Raw genomic sequence first — 15,754 nt, 5'->3', positions numbered from 1 at the left:
ATGCTTTTGTGGCAGGAAAATAACATAAACACTAATTTCCATAGGAATTATAGTAGTCAGTTTAATTAAAAGGCTTGATCAGAGCGAAGAGGAGCCAGTGCCAAACTATACTAAAAACCATGGCATTCGTCCCCACCTCTTACACTATTGTCTAAATAAAACCACTGCATTAAGCAGAACACAGGCACCTGCATTTTTCTCATGGATGTAAAGGGGATTTTGATCACTGCCTGAGTTATTATGTTGCTGTGACTTATTATCATATGGCATAACAAATACATCTGGTTTCAAATTAGACGTTGTTGCTTGGTGTGATAAACATCGCTTATAAAAGCGAGAACATGCTGTGTTTAAGGGACAGGAGTGTGAGGGGACACTGCCACGGTGGAGCGCTCGCCGCTTAACAGGATCCCTGCGTATTTCTGGGCTTTCAAACCCCCGCTTACCTTACATCTAGTTACACTTCACTTGTATCCCTGAAACTCCCCAGAGCGGAGAGTTATTTGAGGGGATACTTCAGGTCCTCCTAACACGTGGTTTGCAGTCATGCTTAGGGGATTATCCTCAACAGAAAGAACTATTATTCTTCCTGTTGGAGGATTTCGCTCTGGAGTATCCGCTAACTATGGGTCCGGCTTGGAGAAGGCTTTTCAGGAGGTGTCCTGCAACCAGGGTGGTTTAGTCACCGGTCACCTTTTGTTCCCCTTGTGATGAATGAGACACACCTGCAGGGTGTCTCCATGTGACTGGGAGTATAATCTCTGGCCACAGAACGCTGACCCAAGGCATTAAGCGGGACCATTTCCTTTCCAGGGGCTAAAGCCCCGCAGCCCCGTGATCCCTGTTTCATTCATTGCTTTGTTCCCCCAGAGGAGTGATCCACATTTTGTGAGGCTGAAAGTTTGTACCATTTGGGAGTTGGGGACCCGTTTTTAAAAATAACACAAAATTAAGTGCAAAAAAGAAATATTTAGAAGGGTCTCCTAAAAGTGAGGACCCTGAATCCTGAGCTTCCTTAGCCTTGTGGTCAGTCGGCCTCCAGCCCCACCCTACATTTCCTCTCCCTTCTCTCTCCTGCACCCCTCCACCTGTCCCTCCCTTCCACACCCCTTTTTCTTTTCTCTCGTGTCTATTTCCATGCATATTCTCATGGTGATCTGTCCCCAGATCCTGTGCTTTAAAAATGAGCTCCTCTCATCTCAGGATTTCACCTGGCCTTTCTCATTCACATGAGTCCACCCAGAGTCATCTCTGGTGGAGCAAATGGTAGGTTTATTTTTGTAAAAATTTCAGTTCCTTATCTATTGAGATCTGGAGCCCTCCCTAGCAGGCAAAGATACACATACTAGTAGACCGTGTGAGCTGCATATTTTGTTTCTTGTTTGATGTGAATTTAAAACAGGATCATAATCAACTTGGCTGGCACCCCCTGGAGGAGAGCACAGACATCTATCTTATTTTTTTCATTTTCTATATAAGCTCTATTAATACAACACAGTGGTGCTAAGTGCATATTTACTTCTTATAAATAGCTCACGTTTACCAAAATAATCACTTTCATTTCTTACAGCCAGCTGTCATTCTCCTCACAGCAGAAACCTAGAAAATCATGGCAGTGACTCCGGTTCCTCTCTCCCCCACCTGCTTTTGTTATATTTTAGGCATTGGTGAAGGTCAATGTGAAACTGAAGCCGATGCTGGATTCAGTAGCTGCCAACAGAAGTAAGTGGGAAGAGTTGCACCAGAAAAGGCTGCTCATCTGTTCGGCTGCCTCTGCCCCCTCTGTCAATCTCATGGTGACAGGAGATGACAGAGACTAACCCTCCAGGTCAGCCGCAGCTGTGAAATGACTGCGTCCTCAAGAGCCAGCTTCGGTCCCACCACAGTATTCTTTTGTTCCTTTAAGCTCAAACAGACATAAAGTCTCAGGGTTGTGCTGGGAAGCATGCCTGGGCTTTCACCTTGCAGTGTGGTGCCAGCAGAAAGGACAGAGGAGGAGGTGGGGCGGGGAGCACATGCCCCAGGACGCTCACCTCTCCCTGATGAACACACATGGGCTGAGATGAAGGTTCTGGGCAGCGGGCCACTTGGGTCCAGGACCTGAGGACGGTTGGCCCTGCTCACTCTGAGCTGAGGGAATGTTGAACAGTGAAGGCGTCATTAGCGCTGCTTCATGTTGTGTATGGCTGTTCTGTTTGTTACAAGCCAAACAACGCCTGCTTTTGCATCCTCTCCTGAGCTCCCCCTTCTGCGCCAGACTGTCCCAAGCATCCCAATTGGTATTCTGTAGAGATATCTTATTTTTAATCCTAAAGCTTCTTAATGATGGATCAGAACCTTTAGAATCGCCTACCTAAAAGAGAAACTATATTATCCTTACAAAAACCAGCCATTCCCAGTTTTCCCCTAAAAAGGTCGATAGTAGGAAGACAGCAAATGTGTTTGTCTGATTGGCGTTTAGACAAGATTCATAACGTTGTATTGGGATTGTGGTCCCCCTTTTCAGTTTTTTAATTCAACCTTCATTGTAGACCAAGTCTTCTCCCAGAAGGAATGGATTAATAGACTTAAAGTAAGGGTGAAAGGAAATCTATAGGTGGATTTAACGCAAATGACACATGAACATTCAGAACTATTTCCAACAGTGAGACATTTCATAGGACGCAGCAGAGCCACGGAGAATGATCACTGACTACCTGTAGCTCTCCTAGTGATGAGTTTCAGTATAAAATGTAAGGTTACTACCAGTGCCAACCTAAAGCCAAATGGAAAGGTCCCCAATTTTGGATTTTTCCTTAAGTGTAAGATATAATGCTTGAAAGGTTAAGAAACAACAGTTTCTTAACAAACAGGCAGAGAACAGATATTCTATAGAAAGCTAGGTTTATAGTAGATAAGAATAAGCTATATTAAATAGATGCAATGACTAGAAAGCTGAGAGACTGAGGACATGGTATGCCTTATCCAAAGAACGCTGGGCCAGAAGCTACACTTGTACCCTAGGTTTGGCACTATTCACTGGATGGCTTTAGACAAGTCACTTAACTTCTCCCAGCCTTTTTCCTCATTTGTCAAATGAGATTACACTAGGAAATTATTTTCAAACATGATTTAACCTTAGAACTTTTTGTTCAAATAAATCTTACAAAGAATCCCCAAGACATAAAACATCTAAAAGCCCAAGTCCTCAGTTTGAAGCTGGGTTGGGAGAGCCAGAGCCCCTACAAATCCTCATTTCTTTGATTACATACCTAGTAGCCCATAATTGGGCTCTGAGGAGTTTGAAAATCTCTGGACCAGATGAACCTTGAAGTCCATTCCAGCTCTAAAGAATCTAAAATTTACAAACCAGTTTTGTTCTTGTTGTTGCTCGTCAGTGTCAGTTATTAACTTTACTACTCAGAGGAACAGGGGCCAAGTTCCACCAAGGACATTTTTTTCCTGGCGCATAGTAGACATCTGGGAAATGTTTGAAGAATGGGTAGATTAAAGTACCAAAACGGAAGTAAGGGAAGAGCAGGTACCCATGGGGTAAAAGGAAGATTCTATATGGGCAGAACTAGAGGAAAAGAAAATTATAAACCAGGCAAATGGGGGGAAGAGAAGGTGGAGAGGGAAAAAGAGGAGGAGGAGGGGAAGCAAAAGAGAACAGCTAACAAGGAAGAGATGGGGACCGAGGCAGGTGGTAAGAGAACTGATAAAGGGAAGGTGAACATCAATCCAAACAAAGAAAAATGGCATGTCTTCCCAAAAAAATGAGGGTACAGAATCCTATCATCAATTGCCTAGAAAAGAGAGAAACTTGAGCAGGGAGGGGGTTGACAAAAGAGAGAAGGAAGGAGAAGGAACCCTAAAAATTAATGTTCCCAGCTACCTTTTACAGCTGTCTCTGTGGGGAAGACTGGAGAAACTAGAGGAGAGAATGAGTGCAGGAAAAATTGCCTCCACGGAGCAGGTAAGAGGAGGTTGTTCAGATTTATGGATTTTATTAAGCCAGTTTTCTGAATCACTCTGCTATAAAGGAAAACAGCTTCTGCCGGGCTGTCTCCCTCCTTCAGGTGAGGAACAAAGGGGGGGTGGAGGTAGGGACAGACTCTGGTCGTGTGTCTGCAGCTCAGAAGCACTGCAGGTGTTCCTAGCTATTGTGTCACATCATGTTTATATCACAAGTGGGAATTGAAAATCAGTCCATGGGAGGCAGAGATGAACCCACATCTGTCATCCTCCCCAACGATAAATAAATAAATAGCCCAGACAGACGAATGCCATTGTATCTAGAGCAAAATTTGAAAGCATGTGCTTTATGATAAAACTAGACCCAGGGTCCAATGGAGACTGCAGGTAGCTACACGCACTGTGGCTACCCTGAACGTTGATGCTGCATATTGCTAAGGGGAATGTAATTTACAGCACAAACTCTACGGCTTCCACTAAGGTTGAGTTTTCCTCTCATTTTCTTGCCGTTTTATTGGCTTCACTGCATGGTTGCCAATAGCAACACCCACTGGTAGCAAGAGCAGCTCAACACCATTGCAATCTGCCATACAGTGGAGCCCTGACAATGTCAACCATCAATCAAGCAGCTGTTTGTAATTGCCTCCATCTATTATTTCTCCTGTCTCGAGGTATCTTTCCTATTGGGGTCAAAATTCAGAAACTGCTGACTAATGCCCCAGTCTGTTCCTCCACAACCATGAAACAGTAGAAAAGAGGGTAGCAGCCTCCCTGGTGCCAACAACCCAGAGGGTTAGAGCTTGAACTCTTGGGCGTTTGAGGTATTTTTAATCCCTTTTCTAATGTATAACTTTCCACGAATTGGGGGTATGTGTGGTTACCCATATAATCTGCTTTTCCAAAATAGAGAGATTTTCCCAATCCTTATTATTGTTTACTTCCTATTGGAGGAAGGCATTTGAAATGTGAGCCTTCTTATAAAACCTACAACTGACCAGATTATGTGCGCTTCCTCAGGTCTCTTGGCATTAATGGTTGAAATGACTTCATCCTACTTTCTTTCTCCACGAAGTGTATTTTTTTCAGGCAGGCTATTTATAATTTTATTAGTCAGTATGTGGAGAATACATGCACAACCTACAATGTAACTGGCAATCCCAGCCAGGAGGGATGGCTTGGCAAACTGTAAAGGGCACTACCCCAGTGCACAGTGGATGGGGCTCCCCCAAGCCTGGCCATCGGCCAGACCTGTTATCTTGGGACTCTCAGGTCTCGGGTTTTCCACTTATAAAATAAAAGCACTGAGTTTTATTCAGTTCATTTCTGCACCAAAGGACCAAGCTGTATTTAACTTTAAAAACTTCTCAAAAAAGATAGGAGCAAAGAGGTCATCTCCTCACTAAAGACAAAATAAAAAGTTACATATATGGAGTAGATATAAAAACAACCTTATCACAGATATGTCTGAGCCTGCCTCTAGTGATCACGAAAGACATGGTCATCAGTACATGGTTATAGGTACAAAAATATACCCTTTTATTTCATAACTTTAGATTATCTCATTTCATAGATATCCCATAAATGGTAGTTTAATTTACAATTTATAAAGTGAGTCAAAAGAAGTTAAAATTGCATGTGTGCTTTCTGTTTCTAAAATCTAAGCTGTCTACACATTTCCAGGTATTTTATATTTGCATACTCATTGGGTTGGGTTGGAAATAATCTTTAAAATTTTGTTAGTGAAATAACATTATCTAATATTAATGCTACAAGAATTCAGTTGCTTTTTCATGTATCAAAATTTATCATATTTGATCCACTTACCTGAAGTCGTTAAACAGAGTCTGCTCAATTTACTTTGTGGTAGAATTATTTTAAAATCCATTTTTCCTGCTGACTCTTAATGAATTGCACAAAGATAAAATACAATTTCATCCCCATTAATAGTGTGAAAAACTCCTCTCAAGCAGGACAGAAATCTAAATATATTAAGGGAAGATTTACATCTAAAGAAAAATGTTTTGGCTGGAAGTAAACACTCATAAAGGATTCATTAAAGCAAAAGAGCAAAACCTAATTTGGGACCCTAAAAACTCTGGCAATGCCAGTGAAGTTTCATTGTCTGCTTCAGAATAACAGTCTCTGAAACTGTTGTTCTGCCGCATGCTGTAAAGAACTCCCAAAACTCAAATGTCACAGGAAATTTAAAGGTTGAGTCTGACTACAAGAAGGCCAAAATTTCTTAAGTTTCTTAAGTGAGCAATAATAGAATGAAACACGTAGATGGCAGAAATAAAGTGGTGTGTCTGGGGAATTTCATGTTGAGTACTTGGATTTAACAATGCCTGAGGTCCTGCTTACATCGCTTGTGTACCTTTTCCTCAACTAGTAATTTGGTGTTGTACATCTTTTCTAATTTAATTTTGAATGTTCTTGCATATTTAGTCCATCTCTCAACAGTGCTAAAGATAAGTTATTTATCTGTGTAGCATATCTCTACCAATGTCACTGAATATATACACTGGCCCAGAAATATGTTTGTTTTATTAAGTAAATGAAGTATTTGCTATAAAAAAATGTGTTATTTCAGGCCACCATTTACCTTTGTGTTCATTTGCTGTGTGTGTATGTCTGTGTTTAGAATGTCGATTATTTTTTTCTTTAGACTTAGATTAAATCATATTTAGATGAATTTTAAAAAACACAAACAGCATTGTATGGGAACAGGAGTTTAGGTTTTGGCTAATCTCACTCCCTTGGTGAAAAATGCTTTTGCCATTTTATTTTGATGTACAATCATGTAAAAAGGATCCCCTACTGATTTGCTTCCTAATTATTATTGTTTTACACAAAAGAAGGGAAATATGTCTTCAACTGAATTGTCTCACGTCACTCCGTTTGTGTAGATTTCCCAAGCTGAGGTGTCATTTTAAGAATACTACATTATAGACTGTTTGCCCATTTCACAAGCATCTAATCCATGATTTTGAAACTGCTTTAAGAGACCTAAATATCTTTGTTTTTAATAAAATGCTTAAAGTTTAACTAAAGCTCTGGAATAATCTTTATTTCTCTTAGGAAGGACGATTTAAGGACTGAACGAGGCAAGCATGCATCCGAATACCTACGATTTAAATTTTGACTGTCAATTTAGCCCATTAACCTTGTCCTGATCTGTGATGTTTGCCTGTGTGAGAGGGATAGTAGGACAGCCCTGTCCACGGAGCATTTTAAAGATGACAAAAGGGTCTTTGAATTATTGAGGTTTTTCTGAAGGGATAAGAGTCTGCAGCCCAATGCAGACGGGTTCCTGTGTCTGTTACAGATTGCTCAAATTTGCGTGGGCAATTACACAGGGGGATCGCATCGATGCAGGGCCTCCAGCCACTGATGCCATACAATTACACAACGGCTTCGGTGCTTAAACTTTAAAATTCTTACACCATTGTGCCTGTTCTATTAGAACTGCAGCAAATGATCCAAAGCCAATTCAAATGACTGGAGAGGAGGTGCTCAGGGGGAGAGGGAAGAGGTGCAGTGTGGCCCCTACTGGCCAGCTTAAGCAATCACCAACCCCCCTGTGCTGAGGCGACCACAGGCTTCTTTGTGCTTTTCAGTCCATGCTTTTCAAGTGAGGCCAACAGTTAAAATTACCTAATTCACAGAAGGGCCGTGAGGATTAATGAGGGAAGTTAGGCAAAGCAGGATCTGGTCCTGGTACAGAAAGTCCTGCATAAACACAGGGGCTTAGAGTAGCTCTTTGTTTGGATGGTTGATTGATTTCTTTAAATGTCAATATCCACAGTTGTGCCTTCTCTGGTAATTCCATTTATAAACCATGTTATTGTACTCTTCCTAACAAGTTAATTTAGGTAATAATACCACAAGCCCCCAAATATAAACTACTTGATTTTTTTTAAAGGTATATCCAAGAAGGAAATCTAATTAAAATATTAATAAAGCTGGAACTGCCAGTGAAAGGAGAATTCATAATGAGGTTAAATGTCTTACCATCTGAGCATAAATGTTCCCAAATATTGATTTGGTATACAATTTTTCCAAAACTCTTAAAAGATTAAACAGATGATCCTAAAAGTCAATCAGTTACATTATCAATTTGACACTAATTTATTCTTTCTGCCTTTTTTATGGTAGAAGATTGGGGGGTGGGAAGGAAGAAGCAAGGGGACTGAACCACCAAACTGGCCATCCTGAAGAAAATGGCCTAGAATGAAAGGGAAGAGAAATAACAGCTGGAAAATGGTTTTGCAGAAGGTCTTTCTTTAACAAGGAAATTGACCACAGCTGTGGTTGTTGAGATGTTCATAAATTACCAATGTTTACCAACAGGAAGCAATTACATTTAGAGGATAAATAAGAAAACATAACTTCCAACTAGTTTTAAAAGAGAATGTCAAATAGATTTCACATACAAATAGAATATGGAATTTGGTCATCTCACATTTTGACACGCAGAAACATAAGCATGTTAAGAACTTTTAGCTCCTATACATTTTGCCCGAATGGAATTCTTCTACATGGTAAACATGCCTCCCTTTATGCAGCAAAATCCACCCTGAGCCCAACACTGCTTTCCTAAAGTCTAATTCCTTTCAATAAGGCACTAAATCTTTTTATTGCAACCACAAAATTCTTTCTTATTGCTAGAAATGGTACAATACACTAACTTTTTTGATACATGCTCCAGCTTTCCAAGATTCTGTTGGAAACAAAATGATCCTTTATGACATTTTATAATATTCCACCCCATTTACTGCTTTCCAGAATTTCTATCATTAATTAAAGGGCCTTCTTTCACCATCCCCCTCCCCAAAAAACCCTAATCTATTCCCCAACTGCCTGTCATAGACTAAATAAAAGTCAGTCTATCACAGCAGCAGGGATGGTCATGCCAATTTCACAGCGTGATTTGTGCACTCATTTTATTTTGCAAATGACCCTGCCCTCCATCTGTCTAAGCCGAATGTCCTGCTTTTTCCAAGCCAGGCCTCAGGAGCAGCAGCACATGAAATAAGGAGGAAGGCACAGAACGTCTCCCTCCTGCCCGCTTCAGCAGCCACACTCACAGACAGGTACCAGCACAAAGAGGGGAACCTCAACTGATGCCTGTAGGGATTGGAGAAATTTGAGGGACAGCAGAGATTCCTTCTATTTTGCTTACATTCCCAAGAAGTCATTTGAAGGTGAATGCTTTCATGGTGCGAATACAACTCTGAAAATCAGACTGATAGACTAAAGATATAAAAGGCAATTTCCCATTTCCATGTTCTGTCATGTTACCTTGATTTACAATAGCACCTCACCCAAAGTATCAGGTCATACATAAGGATTTTAAAATAAATACTGAGCCTGAGTTTCCAAGAGACAAGTGTAGTCAGGCAGCCATAAAGGTAAAGATCCTCCCCCAGCCACCTACCCACTCCCCAATTACTGAGAGGCACCAGCAAGCAACCCTCAACCCACATACCTCCCTGAGTTGAAGGCCCTAAAGAGTGCACCCAGAGATCAGGTGGAAAGAAGCCCCGGAATACAGTTATGGTGGACCCCATCAGCTGCTTTCTCTGGGGATCTTAGGTGGGCCAGAATGCCACTCAACCCGTCTGAAATGGGTACAGTTTGTCCCTTTCTCAGTATTCATGAAGTGGAAGGTTCCTTGTCTGGTCCCACCCAGAAAGACAGACCTCTGTCAATTTCTCAGCAGGGAAGACTGAATGAGTATATAAAGTCAGTTGCTTTATGATACAAGCAATCACATGCCTGCAGAAGTCCCCTACCAGCTATACTGGGTGACTAGGAACTATACCACCCCCACTAGTTATTTCCTAACACCTGCTCACAGCTGCAAATCAGATCTGGAAGTTCAAATTTCTACTGCCCACACCAAGTTGGTTCGTTGTTTTAATGGAGGAAAAAAAGACACTAATGTTCCAGAATACAATGTGGCAGCAAACACTGGGCCTTTACAAACTCATCTATAGGAAATAAATGGAATAAGTTACAAGCAGTCACTATTTCCTACTGAAACTATCTGCTGGATATCATGACACTGCTGCTACCTAGCTGTGTGGTCTTGAGCAAATTATTTAAAACTTTCTAGTGCACAGATTCCATATCTGTAATATACAGATCACACGGTGGTCATTAAGATTAGAAATAATCTTAATGTGTAAATTGTCTTAGGGCCATACATATGGTTGGTGTTGGCTCTGGAATTTATACATAGAAAAGATGTTATGCGCAGCAAAAGGACTTGCATTGAAGCCTTTAAGTATATAGCAAAGACATAATTTTATTCGTACGCCGTTTATCTTAGATACTAGATAGTCCAAGGCAGATCATGGACGACCAATGGAGATGCAGGGAGATCAAGGAAGACTGGTTTCTTATTTGTAGTGAAAGTTGGAGGGCCAGGCCAATAGATATGGCCAAGATTAAACGCTAACATTTGTTCAGTAATAACTGTTTGGGGTGAAGGGGGAACACCTGGATCTAAAATTAAACGTCTCCCAATACCAGATAATATTCACAAAACCATTTACCATTGTTAATTTGTGGAAACGATAAAAATAAGAACTATTATTACCCTCTGCATCTATGTCGTAGACAGTGTGCCCTCAAGGCAGCTTAAAAAGAGAGGCTACTCTAATTCCAGGAGAATGCCAAAGAGATATTCCACCTTTTCCTTCCAATTAAAATACAAAAACAAACCGCGAAACGACGCCATTAGTATGTATTGCAAAGTGTACAAGGCTAAAAAAGCAAGGGATTTCAGACCGCAAATCTTTCTTCCCCGCGCCGGAGACAGGTGACACAGCAGGCAGCCAGCAACTCTCAATCAACCTCAACACTAAAGAAAGGCAAGTGAAACCTCATCTCCCGGGAACCGAGGATCCGTCCCGCAGAGACTACGCCTCCCAGAGTGCAGCGCGGCCACGTTCCGACGTCGGCGCCATCGGACCAGTGCATGCCGGGAAGTAGAGTTTCCGTTTTTGAATTGCCACGAGGCCTTTCATCTCTCTTGCTGGACTCACGACCTTCGCAGCCCAGAGTCTTCGAGGGCCAATACAGTAGTTTAATGATTCACCTCAGTGATTCCTTTATATTCCTTACAGAGTTTTTCCGTTGCAAAGCAATATCCGGACAGCCTTCCGTTTCCGGTTGGCATGTTGCCGTGGTAACGGACGCACAGCCGAGGAGAAGGTTATGGCGGGCCTGAGCGGTGCGCCCATCCCCGACGGGGAGTTCACCGCGGTCGTGTACCGGCTCATCCGGGATGCCCGCTACGCCGAGGCCGTGCAGCTGCTGGGCGGAGAGCTCCAGCGGAGCCCGAGAAGCCGCGCTGGCCTGTCGCTGCTGGGCTACTGTTACTACCGCCTGCAGGAGTTCGCGCTGGCCGCCGAGTGCTATGAGCAGCTGGGTCAGCTGCACCCGGAGCTGGAGCAGTACCGCCTGTACCAGGCCCAGGCCCTGTACAAGGCCTGCCTTTACCCAGAGGCCACCCGCGTCGCCTTCCTCCTCCTGGACAACCCCGCCTACCACAATCGGGTCCTCCGTCTCCAAGCCGCGATCAAGTACAGTGAGGGCGATCTGCCCGGGGCCAGGAGCCTGGTGGAGCAGCTACTGAGTGGGGAAGGAGAAGACAGTGGTGGCGAGAACGAGCTCGATGGCCAGGTCAACCTGGGCTGTTTGCTCTACAAGGAGGGACATTATGAAGCCGCGTGTTCCAAGTTCTCTGCTGCCTTGCAGGCTTCGGGCTACCGCCCTGACCTTTCCTACAACCTGGCTTTGGCCTATTACAGCAGCCGGCAGTATGCATCCGCACTGAAGCATATCGCCGACATTATTGAGCACGGCATCCGCCAACACCCAGAGCTGGGTGTGGGCATGACCACTGAGGGCATTGATGTTCGAAGTGTTGGCAACACCTTAGTCCTTCACCAGACCGCTCTGGTGGAAGCCTTCAACCTCAAGGCCGCCATAGAATACCAACTGAGAAACTATGAGGTGGCCCAGGAAACCCTCACAGATATGCCTCCGAGAGCAGAGGAAGAGTTAGACCCTGTGACCCTGCACAACCAGGCGCTAATGAACATGGATGCCAGGCCTACAGAAGGGTTTGAGAAGCTACAGTTTTTGCTCCAACAGAATCCCTTTCCCCCAGAGACCTTTGGCAACCTGTTGCTGCTCTACTGTAAATATGAGTATTTTGACCTGGCAGCAGATGTCCTGGCAGAGAATGCCCATTTGACTTACAAGTTCCTCACACCCTATCTCTATGACTTCTTGGATGCCATGATTACTTGCCAGACAGCTCCTGAAGAGGCTTTCGTTAAGCTTGATGGGCTAGCAGGGATGCTGACTGAACAGCTCCGGAGACTCACCAAACAAGTACAGGAAGCAAGACACAACAGAGATGATGAAGCTGTCAAAAAGGCAGTGAATGAATATGATGACACCCTTGAGAAGTATATTCCTGTGCTGATGGCCCAGGCCAAAATCTACTGGGACCTTGAAAATTATCGAATGGTGGAAAAGATCTTCCGCAAATCTGTGGAATTCTGTAATGATCATGATGTGTGGAAGCTGAATGTGGCTCATGTTCTGTTCATGCAGGAAAACAAATACACAGAAGCCATAGGTTTTTATGAGCCCATAGTCAAGAAGCATTATGACAACATCCTGAATGTCAGTGCTATTGTGCTGGCTAACCTGTGTGTTTCATATATTATGACAAGTCAAAACGAAGAAGCCGAGGAGTTGATGAGGAAGATTGAAAAGGAGGAAGAGCAGCTCTCCTATGAGGACCCAGATAAGAAAATCTACCATCTCTGCATTGTGAATTTGGTGATAGGGACGCTCTATTGTGCCAAAGGTAATTATGACTTTGGTATTTCTCGGGTTATCAAAAGCTTGGAACCTTATAATAAAAAACTGGGAACTGATACCTGGTATTACGCCAAAAGATGCTTCCTGTCATTACTAGAAAACATGTCAAAACACATGATTGTGCTTCGTGACAGTGTTATTCAAGAATGTGTCCAGTTTCTAGAACACTGTGAACTTTACGGCAGGAACATACCTGCTGTTATTGAACAACCCCTGGAAGAAGAAAGAATGCATATCGGAAAGAATACAGTCACTTATGAATCCAGACAACTAAAAGCTTTGATTTATGAGATTATAGGTTGGAATATGTAGTAATGTCTAATAATGGCTTTTATCAAAATGGCTCTGTTAACTATACATATTTGCAACTCTTTTATCTGTGTTTGTCCTTTGGCATCTTCACATTTGTGATACGTTGAAATTTGTACACTTTAAAATTATAATTAAAATAATTTTGATGTATCTTTTGAGAAACCTCACAAAAGAATTATAATAAAAAGAACTTGAACCCTAGAAGGATTTATGAAAAATTCAAAAATGAATGGGGAAGTGTGTCTAATAGTATTTGTAATGCCTATGTTCCCTCTCCATTGTATCTTTTGTGTTTTGCTATATCCTGAAAAAATCCTGCATGAGAAGATTATATCATCCAGAGACCAGGCACTATCAAATCCAGAACTCAGTTAATGTATAGAACATCTGGACATTAGTAATAGGGTTTCACATTATACTTCAACAATTTACCCTTAAGTAACACTAATTAGTAATGCATACATTTTGCATAGATTTTAGTATGTCTTGGCAGAATTTTCCAATACAATTGTAATGCTTTATCTAACAAGAATTCCTTATGTTCTAAATTTTTTTTTTAATCTGTAAGATTCAGTAGGAAATCTTGTCCCATAGTAAAACTATGGTGCTATGGTGTGGAGACAATAAACAATTGACAAATTTCTATGGTTTTCTTGTGTCCATTTGTGAATAATTTGAATATATAATCTTACTCTTTGCATAATTGATCTTTAACAGTGATTAATAACAAGTACCCTTAGAACTTGGTTCTTAGTTCTTGTTTCTACTTAAGACACATTAATACTGGACTTTGTTTTTATGTTGTAGCTTTTTGGAAAAGGAAAAATATTCTATGCTATTCCAATGACCCTATCAAACTCTCCTACTCATACCAAAGAATGGTATCAATGGATTCTGAAAACTTATCTGTTAGACTCATAATGTCAGTTTCATAGTCAAAACTCAATAGTGTTTGGGGGTTCTCACTGTGAACCCCACTCATTCTGCATAGACATTTAATTTTCTGTAAGCTACAAGAGATTTACTGTTTGTTTCCCCAACCCCTTACACCTTTGCTCTTCATAAAAGTAACTGCCATGCTCACTTGATCTGGTTTAGAAAAAGTCAAAAGCATTAGGTTGAATCATATGAAATTGCTGATTTTGAAAGTTTTCAGCCTATAAAAATAGCAATTCCCATGGATCAACCTAATAGCTCTTGATGAACAGTAGGAATTCCTGCTATAATAATTTTCTTTTTCTTTCACAGAGGAAACAGCTAGATAGGTGCCCAGATAAAGCATGCTGAGAATAATTCTTCTGTAGCATGACATCTTTGGGTACTGAAATTCTATTGTAATCTGTGTGAGAATTTGGCTCATAGTGACTTCTACTGCATGGGCTGGAATTTATGTCATCCTCTAGCCTGTTATCCGAGCTGGTACCATTTATCTAGTTGATGGTGATGGTCTCATATTTGGAAGGGAACTCTGAAGGCATTATTAAATGAATTAATATGCTGTACATTGGAGGAAATTTTCCATTTGCTTAAGAAGTATAGAAAACATACAGTGTCCTCACTCAAGTAAAGGACTCCTTTCCAAACCTAGTGGTTCCTTCTATTACAAATTAACTTCTGGAGCATGTAAAGAAATAAATATTTTACAGTTTTGGTTTTCCTGTTGGCATGTTAACTGGGATGCACACTCAACACACCTGCTGTTACTGAACAACCCCTGGGAGAAGAAAGAATGCATATTGGAAAGAATACAGTCACAGTTGAATCCAGACAGTTAAAAGCTTTGATTCATGAGATTATAGGTTGGAATACGTAGTAATGTCTGATAATGGCTTTTATCTAAATAGCTTCGTTACTCCCATTTCACACATTTAAAAAATCTGTATTTATCCTTGACAACTTTACAGTTGTTACATTTGAACTCTGTACACTTAAAATTATAATAACAAATATTATTTGATGAACTTTTCCATTTTTTTAAGAAGAGTAGGGAGCATGCAGTATGAGCTAAATCACTTTTGCATTCTCTCTGCCAGTAACAGTCACCAGGTCTTGCCCCCAAGCAACAATTGCTAGAGTGACATCTTTGTATAAGCAAGTAACCGTAAATAGCAGTTTCTATTCTACTTTAGGCTGTAGAAAAGGGTGTGGCATGAGCCAAAGAACTGCTAAAGTGGGTATGTTTGCATTCATCTGGTGACCAATATGTAATGGTCCATGGCTGGACCATTTCTCAAGCAGCAAATAAATATAGGTGCATTGCGCCATCTCAGGACAGACCGTGCTGTCCGATAAGACCAATTCTCACTTTAATTTTTGCCTCCACTTCATTTTTTAGTCCTTCAACTTTCTGGGTCTCAGCAAAGTTGAGTTCGGACCCTGGCCTAAGCTCTTTTAGAAGTATTGAATGAGAATTGGTTTTTTTCAGGTATGAAGTTTGGTCCATGACTTCATTTTTCTTCTATAATTTGGTTGCTTGGTTGGTTTTAAGTTTTATAATCAAAATTTCCCTTCATATTCCACTTTTTATTTTCCAGAATTGTTGTGCCTCCTTGTGAATACTAACAAATATCAAGTGTGGACA

At 41.5% G+C, this 15,754-nt stretch overlaps 2 protein-coding genes and 1 long non-coding RNA gene across 9 annotated transcripts in view; 2 read left to right on the top strand and 1 right to left on the bottom strand.

Moving 5' to 3' along the window:
* Positions 1-7,012, top strand: part of PDE11A (phosphodiesterase 11A) — a 466,258-nt gene extending 459,246 nt beyond the window's left edge. For 5 of the 6 annotated variants that reach the window (XM_079923541.1, XM_079923542.1, XM_079923540.1 and 2 more), the window contains one exon: positions 1,662-7,012. In XM_079923541.1, coding sequence (XP_079779667.1) covers positions 1,662-1,820 — 159 coding nt within the window. In that variant the 3' untranslated portion in view covers positions 1,821-7,012. Of the gene's footprint in view, positions 1-1,570 lie in introns of all 6 variants that reach the window. The other variant, XM_079923539.1, reaches the window with a different exon arrangement.
* Positions 1-15,754, bottom strand: part of LOC307187466 — a 142,213-nt gene that overhangs the window by 65,027 nt on the left and 61,432 nt on the right. The window lies entirely within an intron of this gene.
* LOC307187728 (intraflagellar transport protein 70A) lies at positions 7,073-13,787 on the top strand. The gene has a single exon (XM_079924194.1). It carries the CDS (start codon positions 11,179-11,181, stop codon positions 13,171-13,173), a length of 1,995 nt encoding a protein of 664 aa, XP_079780320.1. The 5' UTR covers positions 7,073-11,178; the 3' UTR covers positions 13,174-13,787.

Source organism: Stenella coeruleoalba (assembly GCF_951394435.1).
Source record: "Stenella coeruleoalba genome assembly, chromosome: 6".
Lineage (NCBI taxonomy): Eukaryota > Metazoa > Chordata > Mammalia > Artiodactyla > Delphinidae > Stenella > Stenella coeruleoalba.
Note: the sequence above shows the minus strand (reverse complement) of the source record. Positions and strands in the feature narration are given on the sequence as shown.

Excerpts from the sequence above, each read along its gene's own strand:
- LOC307187728 (XM_079924194.1), top strand. The coding sequence starts at position 11,179 with ATGGCGGGCCTGAGCGGTGCGCCCATCCCCGACGGGGAGTTCACCGCG.